Raw genomic sequence first — 22,554 nt, forward strand, 5'->3', positions numbered from 1 at the left:
TGGGTTGTGGCCCTATGACTACCACCAAGGGGATATGCAACATCTGATCTGAGTTAGAGACTGGAAGTCAAACAAGCTGAAACTTGGGATGAGGACCATCACTTTGTTAGCCAAAACCAGATGGCAAAGTGTATTTCTAACAACATCCCTTTTCCTTGGGGTTTTACTTCATGATGTAGTCAAGTCCAATGGCTGGGCCTCATCCAGTCTGTAAAATGGCTAAAGATCACTCATGTGACCCTGCTTCTTCCCCAGGTCAGGAGCTGGCTCCATAAACTGCACAAGGATTGGCCAAGTACCCACAGGTAGCTTCAAATTGGGGCATCTGCTATCGGAGGATGCTGGGTGCCTGCTGGAGGAGTGTGAAGGCTCTGGTCATTGACAAAAGACAGAAAAAGGAACAAGATTACTGGAGACTCCCTTCCTCTCTCATACTTTAACCCTAAAGTTAATAGTTAACATCTGGGCACTTACAATGTCCAGGCATGAAATAAGGACATCACATGCATGCTCTCACATCAGCCTCATAAGAACCTGATGAGACAGCTACTGTGATCCTCATTTTACAGAGTATAAAACCATAGCATGGAGATGTGAGTGACTTGCCTAAGCCACAAGTAAGAAGTGGCAACTGTGGCACCAATGCCCAGACTCTAAACCACACAGCTGTAGAACACAGTGGACCCCAAGTAGTCCCCAGAGCTGGTCACCAAGGAGATGCTAGTTCCCTGCTTCAGAAGCACCTAGTCCTAGGTTGGCACTGCAGCTCAGCAGTCCTCTTAGTAATCCCTGGGCATCCAGATCCCTCCCATCTCTCCCACAGGGGCCTTTGGAAGGCAGGGGGCCTGGCCCAGCTACTTCAAATGGGCCTCCATGTGGCACACCCCATCACCATGCCTGCAATTGTTGATGCCACCTGTAAGAGTCTAGGCCATGCAGAGAAGAAAACAATCCCTTCTTAGGGACTTCAGTGACACCTAAACAAGCAGGACAGCTCTGGTAACTGGTTAATAAACATTCTCCAGAAAGCATTTCCTGACACCCACTTGCGGTCCTGTTTCCCCCTTTGCAGCATGGGTTGTCCTGCATCACCATAGCCTTTCTCTTGTCTATACCTGTTTCTGGGCAGGAAGCCCTTTGGGGATGGGGATGGGTTGGTCTGTAGCTGTGTAAGGGACATTACAGCTCTCAGCAAGGAGAGCTTGAGTGAGTGGGACTTCCCTCAGATGTCTGCCTAGTGTTGGAACACCACGTCGGGGTCACATCCTTGACCAGACCCTAAGCTGCGTGAAGGCTGGTACTCCAGTTTCTCCCTCTCTCTGTAGCTTCCCCATGTTCTGGAAGGAGCTGGCCTGCACCCAGCAGGCACATCAAGATAGATAAGTGGTTGGCAGAGCCCCTCTCCCAGTTCTTGCGGGGCTGGCTGGCACCTCTCCAGGGCTCAGCTGATTTCTCCTCCTCAGAGAAGCCTTCCCCGGCCAGCTCATCTCCAAGCTCCCAAGCAGCCTGGTCCCTCATTTGGCCTACTTTCACTCCTTGCAACACTTTCAGTCTCTAAACTGTCTAGGTTGGCTGGCTGTCTCTTTTTCAGACAAGAGTGTGAGCTCCATGAAGCAGAGGCCACTCTGCCCTGATCACTCCTGCACTCTCACACAGAGCCTAGCACGATGCCTGGCAGACAACATGTGGAGTGAATGAGAAAAAGGCCTTTAGGGAAACAAAAGTGAAGAGGAGAACAGAAAGAGGGCCTGGACACACTTCCTTCTCACTCAAGGGCCAAAAAACAAAGTTCTAAGTGGGTGGATACCCAGAAGGTCTAACATCCATGTGCTCCCACATCCCCACCCAATAGGCTAAGGGCTGGCCACCTTCTGAGGACAGTCAGTGTGGGTGTGTGGCACTGTTCTGAGGGGTGGAACAGAGCAGCATCCTCAGTAGACATGGCCCCAGAGTCTGGCTCCTCTCCCATCACAAAACAGGACATAAGTGACCACAGCAGTGACTGGGCACAGCTCTGACTGCTCAGGACATCCTCCTGAGGTCAGTTGGGCCTGGCTCCATGTTGGGGGCAGGTATGATCATGCCAATGACTCAGTGCCACATGCAGGCAGAGGAAATGCCTCAGATTCAGCCAACTGGAATCTGAGGAAGGTCTTCATAAAATTTAAAAATACATATTATTATTTAATATACAAGAGCTGATGTGGCTGATGCCAGAGTAAGGATCTGCTCTGAGCTACTTTTCCAGTGATAGTGATGGGCTGTCCTGGCCAGTCCCATGCCCTGCTGTGACCTCTCCTATACACCCACAATAGCTGGGGATAGGGAGGATGGATGTGTGAGACACTGAGTCAAGGTCTCTAGCCCCCATGAGAATGGACCGCTGACATCCACCTCAGGAGCACTGGGCTCAGATTCAGAACCAGCTATGCCCAGACCAGGAAAACAGATTTCTGTGCAGCACAGGTAGTAGTTGCCTGAGATATGACAAAGCAATGATACTCCCTTCTCATGCCCTTCAAAAAAGAAGAGAAAGCTAGATGGAAGAAATGACACTGAGGTTGTACTTGACCTAATGATAGTCTCTGTTAACATCCCAGGAATGGGCATCATGGCATTTGGGAGCCAGGGGCTGCCTGGGTTTGTATAGCACATTAGCTTTCCCATTATGCGCACAGCCCCTTTGGCCTTCACAACAGCCTGGAGTTGGAGCAGGGACAGTTGACACCATTTGAGTTGTAAGGAAATTGGGGTCCAGAAAGGTTAGGTAACTCCCTCTAGGTCACACAGCATGTACACTAACTAGGCAAGAACTAAAATGTCTTCTGTTTCCTATCTAGCAACTTCTCCCGGTCTCCCTGGCTGACTGCCAAACATATATATAGCTTTCCTGGGTGTGTCACCTAAGTTCTGGGCTTGTTTCCTCATCTACACAGAAGAATCGTGCTTAGTTCACATTACCAGGCCTGCCACCTATAAGAGTCCTTGCTAAGCAGAAAGTCAAAAGTCCCAAAATATGTACAAATACTTAAATCTAACACTATTACTTTTCATGGCCAGATGCTTTCAACAGAACACAAAAACTTTACCTTCCTGATGACTGTGTTTGCTATGGGGAAACCCTTGGCCTTGTCTTACTGAGAGAGCAGGGAGTGCAGGAAGCAACCCAGCTCTTCCGCTGCCTGGCTGTATCACTTTGGGAGAGGTACCCCATCTTGCGGAGTTGCCCCTTTCTGGCTGTAGCAGAGGTGGCTGCAAGAATCAGAGAACTCTTTCCTGGCACCTACAGACCCACCTGATCATGTCTCAGGCAATACATAGTAAAAGCACTACGACAGGACAGCAGGATTGGGGTCCCTTCTCAGTCCCTTGCAGGCCATATACAACCCCAGACAAATCCTTTATGCTTTGAGGCCTGGCTTTCTCATCACTAAAAATGGGTGTAGTCTCCCTCCCTTCCCAGCTGGCTTTGCACAATTGCTATGAAGCCACAAATAAGACTGTATCTGTGAACAGGACAAAGGACCCCTTGGAGAGAAGGCTGAGTCCCAGACTGGGGCAAGGGAAGTCCAGGGTAAGGTTGGAATATCTTATTGTGTTAGAAGGGCAAGAAAATGTACAGAAATTGATGGAGACATGGCAAAAGGATATCAGAACCAGCCTGAAGATCAAATTTGAGGTAATGTGAGCATTAAAGTAAGGAAATGAATATAACTTACTAAATTTTAAAAAATCTGTAAACCAACATTGATACTTCAAAAAAAAGAGGAAGGGCACAGGGAAAGGTTTTATTACAAAAGAATGCCAACTAAGAAATGCAGAAATAAAAGAAATTTTTAAAATCACTATTTTATAACCACCAAGAAATGAAGAAACAACCCACTGTTTTATAACCACCACTGTAATAAAAAATTCAGGTAAAATCATCAAGGGTTGCTGAAGCCACTGGGTGAAATACCGTGGTACAGGATGTGCAGAAATCCAACAGATACCACCCTAACTGAATAAGCAAGCAGAACATCTCCAGTGACGGGACAAACCAAGTCAGGTGCCTCCCAACGTGATGCACAGAGAAGGATGCAGCATCTCCGATGCCATTCTCCTAAGAAAATGCTCATCCTGAATCTAATCCTAAAACCAACCCAGATTGGAGGACATTCTGCCAAACAACTAGCCTGGACTCTTCAAAAGTATCAATGTCATGAAAGATTTTTTAAAAGCTGGCGAACTGTTCAAAATTAAATAAGACTAACAAACTGGCAGTCAAATGCAATATATAATTCTGAAATGGATCCTGGACCAGGAAAGAAAACCAAACAAAATTATAAAGTACATTATTGGGACAACTGAGGAAATTTCAAAATGGACTACGTAACAGCCAAAAATAAATACAGAAATATCCACATATATGCTTGCATGCACACACACAGTGAGGGGAGATAAGGCAGATGAGGCAAGACGTTAACAACTAGATCTAGGTGAAAATGTTTCTTGTACTCTTCTTGTAACTTTTCTGTAGGTTTGAGCTGTTTCAAAATAAAAGAAATAAACGTGGTCTTTTGAGAACTATGAGAACTTCTGTATCTGAGCCAGTGGTGTCTGGGTTGACTGAGGTACACTCACCTGTCAGGTATTCCAGGACGGCGGCCATGTACACGGGTGCCCCCACTCCAATCCTGTACTTGGGGTGGCCTTTCTTGATGTATCGCAGCATTCGCCCCACAGGAAAGATGACTCCTGCTTTGGCAGACCGGGAAGTCTTGGTGGACTTCTTCTTCCCACCGCGGCTCGACATGGCGGTGGCCCTGGAGGCGGATCAGTGAGCACACTGTGAAGGCAAGAGGCACACCGGTCAGGGTGGCTGGGGACAGCACATGTCCCCTTTCCAGGTACACTCCGGTCCCCTGGAAGGCACTGGGCCTGCATGCAGATGCCACTGTCTGTAGCTGCAGAGCCCTCTGAGTCCAGGTGATGCACTCTGCTGGAGCAGTTTGATCCCTGAAAAGAAAGGCTTGGCTTTGCACAATTTATACCATGACATCGATTTTATTGGCCACTTCCATTTAAACGTTACACTGACAATGACTGCTCTTCAGTGCCTTGCCATTATGCCACATGATGAAAATGAAAATGGGATTTCTTGGCCACATTCTATACACTTGTTTAATAATTGCATTTTCATACACTTGAGACTGGGGCTGATAAATTTACTGAAGGCTTCATAAAAGAAAAAATAGCTATGACACCTTTCCCTAAAAAGATGATGTAAAGGCAGATACCTAGATTCTCTGATGAAAGCAGTGTCTCTATCTTATGATTCTTTATCTGTAAGAGGCAAGAACAGCTTACAGGAGTCAGTACAGTGTATAGCCAGGTTGCAGTAAGAGGCCCTCTGAGCACTTCCAGTCCACCGGATGGGCCAATCTTTACAGAAGAGAGAGAGGTGTTTTTCCTTCCTTGTTCCCAATCCCCATCCAGTCACCCAGTCCAAAGGAAAAGCCTCCTCTACACCTCTTGGGGGGTTCTTTCTCTCCACCTCCAGTGATGGGATCCTGGTCATCACTATTTTAATCAAGTGGTCACAAACGTCTCCTGAGAAGGTCTCCCTACCAGAGCCCCCTCTCTAATCCACCCTCTACCCCATGGGTGGGGCAATCTGGGTACACACATATCTGAACATGCCCCGGCCATGGCCTGAAAGCTTTCTGTGGCTGCGACAATTCTCAAGATAGAACCATGACTCTTGGCCTCCCATGTAATGCCCTAGAAATCTAGGCCTGGCACACCTGTTCAGCTTTGCCTTGGGCCACTTGTGGTCTAAACTAGGACACAGGGAGCCACACAGGTTTCCCCCCAAATACCCTTCCACTTCTTTTCTCCCTGCCTGGGCAGTGGCTGTTCCCTTTGGCTGGGACCTCCATTATCTCTTACACTTGCCTCTGTCTTCTGCCAGCCCACAAATGTTGGAATCTGGCTGTTTCATCCTCAGGGCCCCATGTGTTGCACGTCACAGCATTGATGTACATGTGCCCATTCTACCATCAGACTGCAGGCGGGTGGAGGGGTGCCCCTAACTGTATTCCTACTGCAGCACTACCCAAGGTCTTGAATGTTTACTCAGAGCATCCTGTTCATTTACGCATTCACTTCAGGGATGATGCTAGGCAGATGTGGTCCCTGTGGAACTGGTGACGGAAAAGTCAATAAATAACCCCCTGGTAATTTAAAAGATTAATGTGACGTATGCTTCAAAGGGAGAGTGCAGGGTGCTGGGAGAGTGGATATGAGGGGCCTTGGCCTGTTCTGGGGCCCCCTAAAGTCTTTCCTATGAACATGTTTGCTCACTGAACCAATTGGGCAGGTCTCCCATGTGCTGATAAACTGAAGTCAGGCTCCATGGTGTTTGGGGCCTTCCAGCACCAGCAGTCAATGCAGTGACCACTGGAGGCCACAGGGACAGGAGTTCCTGTCACTCTGATGCTCAACCTATACTAGGGACATTGTCAGGACATGCCATGGTCCACACTTAACACCTCTCTGACCCCAGGTGCATCTCAAATCATCTGCCTAACAGAGATGGCTGTGAGGGCAGCAGACAGAATTCTGGGCACTCTGGGGCTACTGTGTAGACAGGCCCAAGAGAGGTAAGATGGCAGAGGCCCTGGCTCTGGAGTGATGTTAGAAGAGTAAAGGCCTCTGACATGAGCGCCCTATCAAGGGGTACCCAGTCTTAACTGCTCACTGAGGGCTAGAGAGACCCAGGAGGGTCTGGGTTTTTCTGAAACAATTAGTTAGATCTCCTCCTTGCTGCGATGAACTTCATTTTAAAACATTCCCTGCAAAAAGGTGCCTGTGCTCACTCTAAACAGGAAACGATATGTGTATATGTGTGTGTGTCTGTGTGTTCAGGCAAGGCTGTCACTGGGTTTCCTAGCAGTCTTTTGCTTTACTACAAATGTGTTTCACAGACCAACAACCCGATGCCTTTGGACTAAGAGCTTTTAAATCGGAATGTCTCCCCTCTTTCAGGAGGGGAGGCCTGTGGTCAGTGATGATTAACAGCAGCTCAGCCCCTTTCCTACTAGAACACAGACTTCAGCTTTGTTTTTCAGCTAACCTGCTGGGCAAGTCTGGGGCTGCCTATGTGGGAACTGGATAGTGTTCTCCTCCAGAGAGGAGCCGTTAGCACTCAGAGACCTGGCAGGTCCTAGACACAGACTCCTTAAAAGTGGTGCTCTTTGTCTTTCTCTCCTCTGACTCTAGCGGAGTCTTTACATCAACATGCCAGCGTCTCTCAGGTCTCTATGCCAGTGCGACACCTGGCTGCTGAGCCTCAGAGCTCTGTTCTGACTGCTGATGGCAAGGGCCTACTTACAAGTCCCACGGGTGCCTTGAACTCTTCTGGGTCTCTCAGCCTCATCAGTGTCATTGTCATGCACCAAGCTAGCCAAACAGCAGTCAACCTGGCCCCGACTTCTCGGCCCACCCCACAGCACCCAAGCATTAGCCAAGCTCTGCTGAACCGCCTGCAGAACGTCTCAGGCCTCTTCTCATCACCCTCCCTGCGCTGGTTCAGCCTCTTTACTTCTGACCTATTCTCACTGCACCAGTCTTAATCCGTGGACACCAGAAGCAGCTCTGCCTACTCTGATGATTCCCCATCAGCCTGAGCTTCTGAGCTAGCCACAAACAGCATCCTTCAGCTACTTTTGGTGGCACTGCTTCCTGTCACCCCTGCCCTGGTTCACATGGCCACCCCTGACTTCTTGAGCCTGTCACAGTGTTAAGGATGTCTCTGAACATGCAGTTCTCCTGTCTGGAATGCCCTTTGTCCTCTTGTCAACTTGCTGAACTGACACTCACAGCCTCCCTCTGCCACGGAGGCTTTGTGGACATGACCACAGCCTGGAACTGCTCACTGTTCCATGTTCCCATAGTATATATATCCCAGCACATGCCTCTCCAACTTGACTGAACTGCAAGCCACTTGATGTGAGGCACTGTAGTCAACTCATCCCAAGAAAGGTCTGAAATATCACAGCTCCTCCAGTGCCACCCTGCTGGCAGAAGAACATCTTCACTTCTCATTCTGAATCAGGCTCCTGTCCAATAAAGCAGCCTCAAGTCTGTCTCCCCAACAACGGGGTTGTCTTGCAGAGATTCTGTACTTTACCCCTCCCCATATTCTTTCTGCACTTCTAACTATAGTTCCCCAAGCTGCAGCCACAGCTATGAAAGAATTCTGACTAAGCCATGAAGCCTTATGACATCCAGCAACGTGTGGTGGTTTCAAAACACCCTTTTGAAAATCAACTCACAGTTGTGCAGTCTCCAGGTAAACCCATGAATGTGCCAGGTCCATCCTGCTCTTCAGAGGTTTATGCAGGTGTGGGCCGCTCCAGTCAGGCACCCATGACGGGGAGAGTGACTGTGAGGCTAATGGCAATTGAGCATTATGATTAATAACTAGAAGTCCAAAGCCAGACTGACCTGATTATAACCATGGCTCTGCCACTTACTGGCTGTGCATTTTTGAGCAAGTGATTTAACCCCTCTGAACCTATTTTCTTATCTTTCAAGTGGAGATGATGCTAGTAAGGGCCTCAAAGGGTTGGTGGCAGAAGTGAATCAAAGCATCCATGTAAGGGCCTGACACTCACTCACTGGGCAAGTTCTCAGTAGTTAACAAAAACAACAATGTGTATAAGATGAAAAAAGGCCATCTTCTTGCAGAACAGATCTTGGACATTTCACTGAAGATACTGCTAGCTTCTGTAACAGTAAGTCTCTACAACTTATTTCTCACTCCTGAAAAATCCAAAATGGGTTTTCATGATTGGCTGGTGTTTCTTCTCCACCTAGCGATTCATGGATCCAGATGCCTCCCATCTTATGACTCTCATATCTTCAATGCGTGATTCCCAGGGTTGCCACGGAAAGAAAAAGACCATGGATCATAACCTATGAGGGTTTTAAGGGGCCAGGCCTGAGAGTGGGGCACATCACTTCTGACTATGATCCATCAACTAGAACTTAGTCATGTGCCCACAACTAATTGCAAGAGAGGTTGGGAAATGTACTCTGGCTATTTACTCAGGAGAAAGGAGGAAACAGCCAGTCTCTGTCACATGACAAACCAATCTGAATGCTGACCCTAACCCCAGAATGAGTTACCAGCCAAAACCTATTGGGCCCTGTTTGACCCATGTTCTGCATCCAGCCTTGTTTGAGAAACAGACAGCCCTACATCATAGACAAAGCAGCTTCCCAAGGACTCAGCGTCTCTGCAGGGCAGTGAAGCTGGTCACGGGAGAACAGTTATACTATCCGGTCAAACTGACAAAGATGTGTTCTTCCGTCCTTCAGTAAACCAGGAGCCTTCACTCATGGTTCTGCATGCTTTGAAGACAATGATAGGTCCTCAGGCAACTGTGTCTGTTCATCATTGCATGTTAGCTTGATTGCCCTTTTGGCTGTTATCAGCCTAGAAAATGAAGGTTCTGTGATTGATCCTGAAGGGATCTCTGTGGTCTTTATCTCTGCAACTCCTCCAATTATATATCAATCACAATAAACATTAACCTTGTTCATAAAACCTCAAAGCCTACCCAAAGACAAACTTTTGTAGAGGAGCTATACGGAGAGATGAGTCAGGCTAGAGTGAGAAGCAAGAGAATCTGACCGCAGGCCCCTCAGCAATCGAGATGCGACTGGAGCAACACAGTCTGTTCTTGGCACACAGGACTAATTAGAAGGCTGGCTATGTAGACCACATGAATAAGGTGGACATGAGAACAAGCTGTGCACCACTAGGAGGGGCAGTAGGGGCAAGGAACCAAAGTGCCATGGAGGCCCTGCCACACCCTCCTATCCATCCCCAGCAGGCATCCTAACAGGCTGCTCCCTGTACTGCAGACCACCTCCACTCCCACTGGCACCTTCAGCACACCCAGGATGCTCAGTCTGGACTCTCTACCCCTCTGTCTGGAGTAATCCTGCCTAGTGGTCCCAATGCCTTCTCTGGCAATGATCCATCAACGTGCTCCCTCTTCTGCATTCCTGCCAGGGCCATGCCTTCTGTCAGTCACAGTCTAGTTTGGGGAAGTTGCATGTCCAGACTCCAATCTTGTGCACAGGCCCTGTTGACCTCCAACACATCTCTCTATTTGCAACAACCAGAGAACCACCAGGATAAATCTCTCCCTCCCAGTACCCTCAATGGATGTGTCAGCTGCAGACCCAGGGCCTAGCTAAAAGTGCCTTACAATCTCCCTCAGCCTGCCCCTATTCTTTAATATACTCAATTATTTTTCTTAGTCTTATGTACAGTACTCTGCAAATGCAGTTTCCAACCCTTCCTTCCATCATGATTGCCAGTCACTCTAGATCCCACTTACACATAAATTCTGAAACCAGCTATCCCATTCTTAGAACTCAGTACATGGTATCATCATTGCCTGTTTACCCGTCTGTCTTGATGAAATGAACCAATTTGCTCTACTCACTACTGTATCTCCAAGCACCCACCACCCTGCCTGGCACCTGGTAAACACTCAAATGCCGGCTACGAGGTAGCTGATTAGTTGGCACTGACAGTGGATGGGGAGAAAGGAGAGGGCAGCATTTCCAAAGGCCACAGGACAGGGAGCTATGGCCGGTGGGACACCAGAGACCTTCTCTTGGACCATTCATGTACATACACCTGGCAAAATCCCCATAGGAGCCCAGACACTCAAAATTCAGGGAGCTTGTAGAGCTACCTTGGGGATTCTCAGGAAAGGAACACTCCAACTGCCCTGATAGCTGGGCATAAGCCACACAGACGCCTTATGACTCTGTGACAGTTCTATGGTTCCAGTGACCTCTCCTCCTGCTTCTGGCTCAGTACCATAGACTGCAGGAAAATACCTTCCTCACATCTGTAAGAGATTGACTCCTGTTAAAGCTACAGCACAGAAACCCCTTAAACAATCAGGACACTCATGAAGCCACTGGAATAGTCAATCATGAAGTCTTTTATTATCTAAGCAATGAATACATGCCTATTGATCCCATGTCATATTGATTAGAACTGCTGGGGAGTTGCTAGTCAAAGAGCCCTATCTCCAGCCCCTGAGGATAGAGGAGTCTGAGCTATCAGTACTTAAATAACTGCTGATGAGGAATAACCATCCCATCCATTCTGGCAGCTGGATAAATGCCCACATATCCACATGCATTTGTCACCTTCCCATCAACTCCAATCACAAAGGCAAACCTGAGACACTTAATTCTGAAGGACAGGACACTAATCCTGTTTACGGCATTCTCTTCCCTCTTCTATCACACCAAATGATTCACAGTGTCACCCGCTGTCATGTCCCCAGAGGCATGTGGATATACTAGACAACCATTGCTCACAGAGCTGGGGTTCACAAGCTGCACTCTGATTGGCTTGGATCAGAGACCTGTTCTTGTATGCTAGCCAATCAGGAAAAATATCTCTCTCCATTCATAAAACACCATATCAAAAAGTGAGCCAGATGATTAAAGAACCTACAGTCCACTCTCAGTGAACTATGGGATTGCAAACAGAAGGGACAGACCAACCGAGATGGTAAATAAATCGTAAACCATGCATTTTGTTCCAGCAGATGTGTCTTACTCCTGTTATGTTTTCAGTGGCAGGAAGAAACAAAACACAAACACAAGTGTCATTCACCACAAGCAAGAAACAGTTTTGGGGAAGCTAGTCGGGGGCTGAAATTTCACCACTGCAAAACCATTCTGTGATCTGCTTCCCCAGATGCACTGAAGGAACTGTGCAGCTTGTTACATTTTAACAGCAAGTTATCGCCTGCCTGCTTTACAAAAAAACTTTCCTACATACTCCTCTCTCTTTTAAAGGTTGTGCCAAACTCTAAGATAACCAGTCTAATGGAAGGTCATTTAGAGAAAAGTTAAAGTGTGGGCTTCAGAGAACAGGACTCTGATGAGGCTTAGTACGTAGAATCCACTCATTATTTTTTGAGTAGACGTGTTCCCAATAAGAATAAAAAGAACACCTGATCCTGTCTCTCTCCTGCTCAGAACCTTTCAGTTGCTTTTAGGATAAAGTGTGGGTCTGACCAGAATCCTTTGTGATTTGTCCTGTTTGTCCCTCCCTGAAGCCTCACCTGACTACGCACCAGGACTCAGCCATCCCAAGCCTCTGGCAGTTCCCCACATGACCTCTGTTCTTTTCTTCTAAGATGCACACATGTGGTTCCCTAGGCCTCAAACACCTGTCCCCATCTGCCCTCCTTGGCCCAACCAACTTGACCTTTCCATGCCAGATAAGGGCTCACTCCTGGCTAGGTTACTGCCCCTGCTGGGGGCTACTTGGCGCTTTCTGCACTGACTTTACAACAGCTACTTGCCTGCCTTCTCCCAATGTCAGCTCCCCCAGGGTAGGGGCTAGGCATTTCTTAATCACAGCTGTGTCCCCAGTGCCTGAACAGGAGCTGATTCTCAGGAAATCTTTATGGAAAGACTCTGAGACACTGACCTGACAGGTTTGGTCCAAGCAAACAAGCTATACAACTCTTTGGAATGAAGAGTTGACTCACTCAGGCTCACTTGTAAGTGCTGAGGCAGGGCCCAACATAACTCTAAACCTACAGAATGTGGGAAGGACCCACAGATGTGGGCCCCACTCACTCCTGCCCCTTCCCAGCCCATGTTCTAGGAGTGGGGCTCTGAAAAGCCTGTCACAAATCCTTGGGGACACTCGAATAAGAACCAGAGGCTGTTGCAATTCTGATGAACACCACATATAGAGTCTTGTTGGGTTCTTCAGCTTGAGATTTTCAGTTTATGCTTTTATTTAAATAAATCTCCTTTAGGTGACTTGGGGCCGCATTAGCTCTGAAGGCAGGTCCCAGAACACATGCACTCTGAGGTTCTCAATGGGGAAGGAATGCGAGACGCTCCTCAAGTTCTCCTCTCTCAGGGACCAGAAGAAACAGCAGATGGAGATGTGCTGGCTGACACTGGCCCATTTGGTAAAAACTAAACCAGTGGCATGGTTGTATATTAGAATGTCACATGTGAAGTTCCAGAAAATCCTCAAAGTTTAATAAAATGTGAGTTAAATTGTGCCTCCTTCTAAAGGCCTGCCTCAAACAATTTTCATTGACACAACCCTCTTAAGGCCTCATCTAGGGATCAGCATTGACAATGGTAACAGATCAAAACCAAAGAACAGACTGGAAAGATTTATTTCTCCTTGTAAAACTAGAAGGGGGAAGAATTTGAAGTCTTTCAAGAGTTTTGTTGTTGTGTTTAAGAAAAAATAAGTTTAAAAACATACTCATCCTCATCGGAGAGTCTCTTGTGCAAGACTGAGATGCTGCTGCCCAACTCTAGTTAAATGTGTACAAGGGATATTAATTTCAGTTGCAGGCGTGAGGTGTCCATTTCAGAGTTAACACCTCTGACAGCAGGCTAGTAGCCTAAAGGTGGCCTGCAGTAGGTGAATTCCACCTAATTTACAACTCGGAGTCTCCCATTCAAACCTAAGACTGTTAAAAAATGCCGACTCTCCGGAGCAGGGAGCTTTGGAACAAAGCACTTCCCTCACCCCCCACTTAAACGGTAAAACCTCAAACCACAAAGGTGGAAGAAAAGAGGGAAGTGCCCCCTCTAATTGTCTATTCTTATGTGCTGTTTACTGGGTCATTAAAATCTTACAAGGCCTTTATAGTCACTGTAATTGTTGAATTCAAGGTTTGTATCAGTTGTTTGTACAGAAGTCTCTCACTTTGAAACTCAGAAACATTTCCCCTAACATCTTGTCTAAAAGAACCTTTCAAGCAATGTACTGACCAGCTGCTTGAGTGATCTGTGGCCCCTGCAGGAGTGGGGGTGGGGAGCGCCATGTCGCACACCTGTTGTCAGGTGACACTGCCAGCAGCATCCTGCGCACTCACCTCCCCACTCCACCCCACCCCCAGCGAGGCTCTTTCCTGCTGGCCTTCTCCACCCGGGGAAGCCCACAGCCTTCCGGAGTTACCTTTAAAAAAAAAAAAAAAAAAAGCAAACCCTTCCTACCACAAAGCAAACAAAAGGTTGATACCAAGACAATCGGGAGCAGCGGGGGTTCCCGTGGCCCCTCTCCAGCGCACCCTTGGACCACTCCCCGACCCGGTTCCCAGCTCCAGCCCGGCTTCAGTCCCGCGAGTAGCCCCCGCCCTCCCCTCCCTGCAGATAGCGAGCCAGACGCCTACACCTCGGTCCCCCGAGGCTCGGGTCCGACTTATTGTGCCGGGGCCGGCAACTCGCGGGCCGGCGGGGGCCTCACCAAGTACAACTCCGCTCACAGCAGCTCCCGGGCGCCCAGGCCCAGTCTGCCCAGCCAGCGCCGCGGGGCCTCCTGCGGCCTCAGGCCTGGCCGGTGAGCCCGCCCCAGGAAGGGTCACCAGGGGAGGCGCCAGCACTGCCTTTTTCCCACAAAAGCGCACAGGAGCGGGCAGGGGATGCATTTCGAAGAGAAGTTGGTTTCCGGGTTTGTTTCTTGAACAAAACCAAAGGGAATCCCGCGCGGCCCGACAGGGCCTGGGAGGGCGTCGTGCACGCGCGAGGACCCGGCGTGGGCCACACCGAACCCGGCGGCCCGAGCCCGGCCGAGCACCACACCGGTGCGCGCCAGGCCGGGCCGCTCCCCGGCACCCGCGGCCGGACCCGAGCGCCGGGGACAGGGAGTGCGGCAAGGGGCCCGCGCGGCACTTACGCGGCGGCTCGGTGGCGGCGGCGGCGGCAGCTGAAAGATGTCTCGGCCTGAGCCCTCCTGGCCGCTCGCGCCTTTTCTCTCCGCGCTCCTCGCTGTCCCGCCCGCCTCTTTGCTTCCCGCCCGCGCGGCCCACGCTCTCCCCCTCCGCCCGGCGCCGCTGCCGAGTGAACTGGAACCAGTCCTCGCGGCCGGCTTCCCACAATGCACAGCGCGCCGCTCGTCACATCCCTTCGCTGCCCCGGGCGTCCGGCCTCCGCGCCCGCGCCGCCTAGCGCCCCGGCCTTGACCCCGGGCCCGCGCCCTGCCAGCTGACGCCGGTCGCTCTGCGCCCAGGGACCAGCCCGCGCCCCGGACGCGAGGTCCGACCCGTGACCCCGGCGTCGCCCAGAACCCAGTCCTTGGGAAGGGCCAGGACCGCCGGAGAGGCGCTTCTCCAGGGCGCGTCCCAGCCTCTGCATCTCGAGTGAGCGCCTACTGTGTGCCTGGCTCTGAGCACGGGACTGTAGTCGCCACGGCATCCTTAGGAACCTTCTCACTAACCCAGTGGGAAGGCACAATGGCTGTTACCAGCGATCGCTCTTCCCTCCCTAGCCAATGCCAACTCCCCCACCCCCCGCCTCAGAGGCCTCGCTGTCTTTAGATACAGGCCACCCCCAAGCCCTTGTCTGCCCCAAGGTCAATTACTGCGCACCCAGCTCCCCTGGGGTCCTTCAGCTAATCCCCTCACCCCAAGGCTGGATCCTGCCTTGCACGTGGAAGCGGTTAGCTCCTTGGCTTCAGCAAAAGTTCACTTTCGGACCCAAGTTGGGAATTACTAATATAAACAGTGATTCCTTATCATCACACGCGTTTTTTAAAAACTGCGGACAGGCCGAAAGAGGAGGGCCCGCCACAAAGCCCTCCACGTCTTCCTAAATTGGTTTATCGCCTGAAGGCATTGGTGCCCCATCCCGGGTACTTAAATGGGGGCCTTCCCTCTACTCCCCTCCCTCCAAAGTGTGGAGCGGGAAGCCACTTCTCCATCCAGCTGTGAACTAAATTTGGATAATAATACACATCCCTCAGGGTTGATGTGAAGTTTAAAGTGCCGCCACGGGGGATTATGCAGGTAATTAGAGATCCCACCCCCAACCCCAGTCCTCAGGCTGCGTGGGAATCGCAGCGGCAGTAACCTCCACCTCACCGGAATGCTTTACTCGTTACTGTAAGAGTTTGCAAAACAATGTCCAATACCTGCCATTCATGCATTCGTTAATTCAGTTAAGTACTGAGAACGTATTTTGTGTCATGCAACAATTTGGGTGCTGGATATGAAACAGCCAAGAGAACAGGCAGAAGTCTCTGCCCTCCTGGGGTTTGCATTCTAGTGGGGGAAGGAAAGACAAACGGGAGAATGTGTCAGAGGGTCTCCATGCGGTGGAGCAAAATAAGGCGGAGAAGGGGAATAGGAAGTGTGAGATAAGAGTGAGGCTCAAATATAAGAGAAGGCCTCTCTGAGAATGTAACATTTAAAGCAAAGGCCTGAAGAAATTGAGGGAGCAAGCCATGTGGATGTCTGGGGAAGAACTGCCCCAAGCATGAGGAATAGCAAGTGCAAAGGCTAGGAGCGTGTCCGAAATAGTCGAGACACAGCGAGTGTGAGGTTGGAGTAGAATGGGTGAAGGGGAAAGTAACAGGAGATGAAGCTGGAAAAATGATGCTTATGATGCTTCTGGTCCCAGAACAAAGCGTTATGGATGTATGAGGATTTCCCAAGGAAGGGATGTCAGGAAAGGTGCAGACACCCTCCCGCACACCACACCTTGTTGTTCCATCCTTCTCTGTGTCTTTGGGCAAGGATTCTCCGTTCTGCGGGGACCACCAGGTGAAATTAAAGTCTACAGTCCTCCAAGAGCTGATCTGGGGCCGGCCCCACCTCCATGCCCCTCCACAGCGTGCCTTTCTCATAGAACACTCTAGGACCTTTGTCCTCTGGAGCTGTTCAGTGCAGCAGCTCTGACCTCATCCTTCTCCAGAAACCTCCACCTTCTCTCCCTTCTCTCTTCCTGCGCTTTGTGTGTCCTGTTCTTCCACTTCAGTGACCTGTCTCCTCCCCTAATCTGGCTCAGAGAGGTGTACCAACTGCTGCTGCTGCTATTACTTCTTCTTCTTTTAAAGGTTATTTTTTCCAATTAGAAAATAAAGCTATGCTCACTCTGAAAACATGAAAAATAAAAATGCTCAAAAAATAAAACTCACTCTACGTTCATTGCTAGGAGAGAACAGGCTGCTCCCATTGCAGCCTTTTTATCTATATCCACTTAATATTAAACATATAGAGTTTCTACTCCATTTAGTGATTGCACCTGCATTTTAAACTTAATGGTTCCTTATGAACATTTTACTGGGTAGTTATTCTACAATAACATTACTGGAACTGTTTGGGTTTCCCACGACCCTCTTAAAAATTTTTGAGAACCCTGAAGAGCTTTTGTCTTATAGGTTACATCTATCAATATTTGCTTTATTAGAAATAAAAACTGAGAAAAAGTAAATGTTTATTAATTTATTTTTAAAATGTTAGCATGAAAAGAAGTTATATTACATAAATAATGTATTTTAGGAAAATAATTATATTTTCCAAACAAAAATAATTAGTGGGAAGAGTGACATTGTTTTACAGAGTTGCATGGTTCTTGAACGTCTGGTGTAATAGGAGGCTGGCTTCATGCCTCCTCCTACATTCAGTCGGTCACTATATGTTGTTTTGTTTGAAGTATGTGAAGAAAATTCAGCCTTATGTAGATATGTATATGGGAAAGAATAGAAGAATTTTTTTTTTTTTTTTTTTTTTGAGACGGAGTCTCGCTCTGTCGCCCAGGCTGGAGTGCAGTGGCCAGATCTCAGCTCACTGCAAGCTCCGCCTCCCGGGTTTACAGCATTCTCCTGCCTCAGCCTCCCGAGTAGCTGGGACTACAGGCGCCCGCCACCTCGCCCGGCTAGTTTTCTGTATTTTTTAGTAGAGACGGGATTTCACCGGGTTACCCAGGATGGTCTCGATCTCCTGACTTCGTGATCCGCCCGTCTCGGCCTCCCAAAGTGCTGGGATTACAGGCTTGAGCCACCGCGCCCGGCCAGAATAGAGGATTTTAATCGCCTTTTCAGACAATTACAGATGTTCTTCTTTCATACTACACCAAAATGCAAGAAGGAGTCGTTTCTTAAAGGTTAAGCGCAATGTAGAACCTGAAAAAAAAAATCGATAAATTTTTGAACTCAGTTAATACATTAAAATCCTTTGGCCTATTTTATATCTTGACTGGGTCCTTTAGCTATGCATGATTTGGTAAAATCATACATTGGTGGTCATTTGGGAAATAGCAGTTCACTGATTTATATGGATCTTACAAATGTAAACACATTTCATTGTACAATATTAGAAAAATCACATCTATTAATAGCACCTCTGATCTCATCTGAAGGTTTTTGAGTATTGGGAAGTTGTCAAGCTCATAGTGGCAGATACGAGTTTCCCAAAATTGTAATTTCTGCTTGAAAGCTCAAGTTTATCACTGACAACATAATGTCACAGCGATTTTCCTACAAGTGACAGGTTCATTTCATTCATTTTCAAGAAAATGTCTACCACAAACAGAGAACCACATTATGACTTTCATGGACCATAGGCATTTTTGCCTCCATGGGCCCCTTCCTCTACTAAAAAGACAACTGCACTGGTATAAAGACAAATACATTAATATCGTATATTAAAACTGTGCCTCGTGGAGCATTCAGCCAATTCTGAATACCCGTAGTTTGTCAGGTGTAGCTTCTCCATTAGAAACAGTACTCAGGCCCCCAGGACTTTATGGGTCCACAAAAATGTCTTAATTTCTTTTAAAATCAGAAGAAAATGAAGGTTAGTTCTTTTATATTGAAGAAAATATTTTAATATATAACGTTAATATATTTGTCTTTCTACAAACACAGTTGTAAAATATTTTTTTCTATTGTCTTATAGAAGAAGGGACTCATGAAGGTAAAAGTGCCTAGGGCCATGAAAGTGTAATGCAGCCCTGCTGTCAGTCCTTGTTTCAAGAAAAAATGGTGTTCCATGAGAAAAGCAGCTAGTTTAACTCACAGCTCAATCGCACACGTGCTTCTCCCCAAGGTGACCATCCTAACGGAAGTGCTTTATGCATACTTCCCATTTGGTCACATGGAATATTTTAAAATGTGTTCTAAAGGGTCAGATTTAATAAAATTAATACATTTTACTGTTTCATCAGGACATTCTTAAGTTAAACTGGCTCTTTTTTTGGCTGCGAGTGCTTGATAATAAATAATAAAATGATGATCAGTGCGGGATGATGCCATTGCTGATTTGTGGTAAGTCAGCAGTTTTATCCACTATTGTTCTTGCACCATTAGTGCAAAGATCAACACAGGGAAAAGCCAAATAATGTCTTAATGTTAACATGAGAATACTTGTGACTTTTTGTACCTCCAGGAAGGGTCTCAGTGACCTTTGGTGGTCTGCAGACTACATTTTGAGAACCACTGCTTCACAATATCCACAAGCTTGGCCATCGTTAATTTAAACAACTCCTTATTTTGTCTTCGTTCAGGCTGTTTCCAACTCTATTATAAAGGCATTATGAATATTTTTAAAGATTGGCCAGGTGCAGTGACCCACGCCTATTACCCCAGCACTCTGTCAGGCCAAGGTGGGCAAATCCCTTGAGGTCAGGAGTTTGAGACCAGCCTGGCTAACATGGTGAAACCCCATCTCTACTAAAAATACAAAAATTAGCTGGGCGTGGTATGCAGGCCCGTAACTGCAGCTGCTCAGGAAGCTGAGGCACGAGAATCGCTTGAACCCAGGAGGCGGAGGTTGCAGTGAGCCAAGATTGCACCACTGCACTCCAGCCTGGGTAACAGAGTAAGACTGTCTCAAAAAAAAAAAAAAAAAAAAAAAAGGTATATATTTGTGTACATCTGGTCGTTAAGGATAAGTTCTTAGAAGTGGAATTGTTGAATCAAATATCCCAATTTTAAAGCTTTAACACAGGCAGCCAAATGGCTCTCCAGAGAAACTGGGACGGTGTTTGGGCCAGTAGGCAAGGCTGAGCATTCTGATTTCCCCAAAACCTTCTTGCCCTACCCTGAGTGTTCCCCAAGACCAATAATTTCTGAGAGTCAAACAATGGAGGTGTCACCATTTCTCTCAGTTTATCTTGACTTCCTTTGTCGAAGGACAGAGAGTAGGTCTCCTAATCTTTTGATCAACACATATCAAACCAAGAAGAGTGTGTGTACATGAGTCGGGGGAGTGAGGAAGGGGAGATCTGGAAACAAAGCCTCAGGCAAACCTTTCATGCTTCTCCCTCATCATCCTCTGTCCCCCACCAACAAACATGTACTTTATTCCACCGAACAGATGCATTCGGCATCTTTGCAGGCTGAAGACTTTCTTCCTCACTTGATTACTGCAGGGATGGGTTCTTTCTCTTTGATCTACAACTGACGGCAACATCTGACACTTTTCCTTGTTTTCAACAACCCCTCATGTCTTTGTTAAGCCCTTCTTTAAGGTAATGCCCTTCTTTAAGATAAGTACCGGTGAATAGTTACCCTTAATGAGGAATAACAAAGGGGCCATGGGAAACCATCCTAGAGAGTTTGTAGGAAGGGCTGTATTACCTCTTTTCATGCCTAGAGGCATCTCTGAATTTAAATATTTTTTCCCCTGGGGAGAGAACTGGATTGAAAATACAGGTTGAAGGATTTAGGATACCTATAGAGCAGTGAAAGTGTGCTCTGCAGACCACTATGGGGTCCCTGAGACCCTTTCATGTGGTCTGTGACCAAAACTATTTTCATAATAATATGAAAGCCTTATTTGCCTTTTTCACTGTGTTGACATTTGCACTGATGACACAAAAGCATTGGTGGGTAAACTGCTGGAGCGTTAGCATGAGTCAAGGCAGTGGCCCCAAACTGTACTAGCAGTCATAGAATTATTCACCTCATCACACAGACGCACACGCACACACACACACATACACCACAGAAAGCGTTAGTTTCACTTAAGAATGTCCTTGGGCCGAGCACAGTGGCTCACGCCTGTAATCCCAGCACTTTGGGAGGCCGAGGCGGGCGGATCATGAGGTCAGGAGATCGAGACCATCCTGGCTAACGCGGGGAAACACCATCTCTACTAAAAAATACAAAAAAATAGCTAGGCGTGGTGGCGGGCGCCTGTAGTCCCAGCTACTCGGGAGGCTGAGGCGGGAGAATGGCGTGAACCCGGGAGGCGTAGCTTGCGGTGAGCGGAGATCGAGCCACTGTTCTCCAGCCCGGGAGACAGAACAGGCTGCGTCTCAAAAAAAAAGGCAGACTCCATCTCAAAAAAAAAAGCAAAACTTTTGCATGGAAAGAAGAACACCGTTAAAAAGTCAAATGACAAACTGCAAGAAAACATTGGCAAAATAAAGCACAGATAAAAACTATTGTCCTTGCCTTAGTCTTCGTGGGCTGCCATAACAAAATGCCATAGACTGGGTGGCTTAAACAATGGGAATTAATTTTCTCACAGTTATGGAGGCTTGAAAGTCCAAGATCAATGTTCCAACAGTGTTTGGTTTCTGGAAAGGGCTTTCTTCCTTTCCTCCTGGCTTGTAGACAACTGCTTGGTCCTCACATAGCTTTTTTTCCATGGGTGTGTGTGGGTTTATTGGGGGCTAGAAAGAGCATTCTTTGATGTCACTTCTTATAAAGACACTAATTGTATTGGATTAGGGCCCCATCCTTATGATCTCATTTAAACTTAGTTACCTTCTAAAGGTTCCATCTCCAATTACCATCACACTGGAGGTTAGAGCTTCAACATATGAATCTGGGGGAGACAGAATTTAATTCACAGCACTCCCTAATATCGTCTGGCCAGGCAGGGTGGCTTATGCCTGTAATCTCAGCACTTTGGGAGGGCAGATAGCATGGACAGATAGCTTGAGCCCAGGATTTCAAGATCAGCCTGGGCGACATGGTGAAACGCCATCTCTACAAAAAATAAAAAAATTAACTGGGTGGTGGCATGTGCCTGTAGTCCCAGCTACTTGGAAGGCTGAGGTGGGAGGATGCTTGAGCCAGGGAGGCTGAGGTTGCAGTGAACTGAGGTTCATGCCACTGCACTCCAGCCTGGGCAACAGAGCCAGGCCCTGTCTCAAAAAACAAAACAAAACAAAAAAGCTTCTGAAAATTAATTAACATCTTATTGAAAGATATCCAGAAGATATGAACAACTAATAGGAAGACATATAAAATGGTACTTAAAATATAGAAAGATATTCAACTTCATTCATAAGAGAAATGCAAACAGAACCACACATAGAAACTATTTCTTACCTACCAGACTGGCAAAAGTTCAAAAGCTTGAAACTACATTGGCAAAGCTGTAGTAAACAGGCTGTCTCTCTAACTCGTGACTGGTAGAAATACAAACTGTTTCAACTCTATGGAGGGAAATTTGACAATATTTAATAAAAGTTATCTTTGCATTTATCCTTAACCAAGTAATTATGCTTTTAGAACTTATCCTGAAGATACATCACCAATGATACAAAAATACATATGTATAAGGTTATTCATTGCCTCATTATTGGTAATTACAAAATATTAACAGCTACATAAGTGTACAGGCATAGGAAATTAATTGAATAAACTATGTTATAATGCATAAAATGAATACTGTGTGCTGTAAAAAAGAACAGCAAAGATCTCTGTAAACTGATATGAAGTAAATTCCAAGAGATATTGTTAAGTGA

General features: G+C 47.4%; 1 protein-coding gene across 6 annotated transcripts in view; it reads right to left on the reverse strand.

The window, feature by feature from the left end:
- Positions 1 to 15,753, reverse strand: part of LOC112625777 (core histone macro-H2A.1) — a 65,663-nt gene extending 49,910 nt beyond the window's left edge. For 4 of the 6 annotated variants that reach the window (XM_025387083.1, XM_025387080.1, XM_025387082.1 and 1 more), the window contains exons 1-2: positions 14,750 to 15,753; positions 4,624 to 4,828 (exon numbers count right to left, since the gene is read on the reverse strand). In XM_025387083.1, the coding sequence (XP_025242868.1) occupies positions 4,624 to 4,795 (172 nt within the window). In that variant the 5' untranslated portion in view covers positions 4,796 to 4,828; positions 14,750 to 15,753. The remainder of the gene's footprint in view (positions 1 to 4,623; positions 4,829 to 14,749) is intronic. The other 2 variants (XM_025387081.1, XM_025387079.1) reach the window with 2 other exon arrangements.
- Positions 15,754 to 22,554: the final 6,801 nt, after the last annotated feature.

The sequence above is a fragment of the Theropithecus gelada genome, chromosome 6 (genome assembly GCF_003255815.1).
Source record: "Theropithecus gelada isolate Dixy chromosome 6, Tgel_1.0, whole genome shotgun sequence".
In the NCBI taxonomy this organism is placed as follows: domain Eukaryota; kingdom Metazoa; phylum Chordata; class Mammalia; order Primates; family Cercopithecidae; genus Theropithecus; species Theropithecus gelada.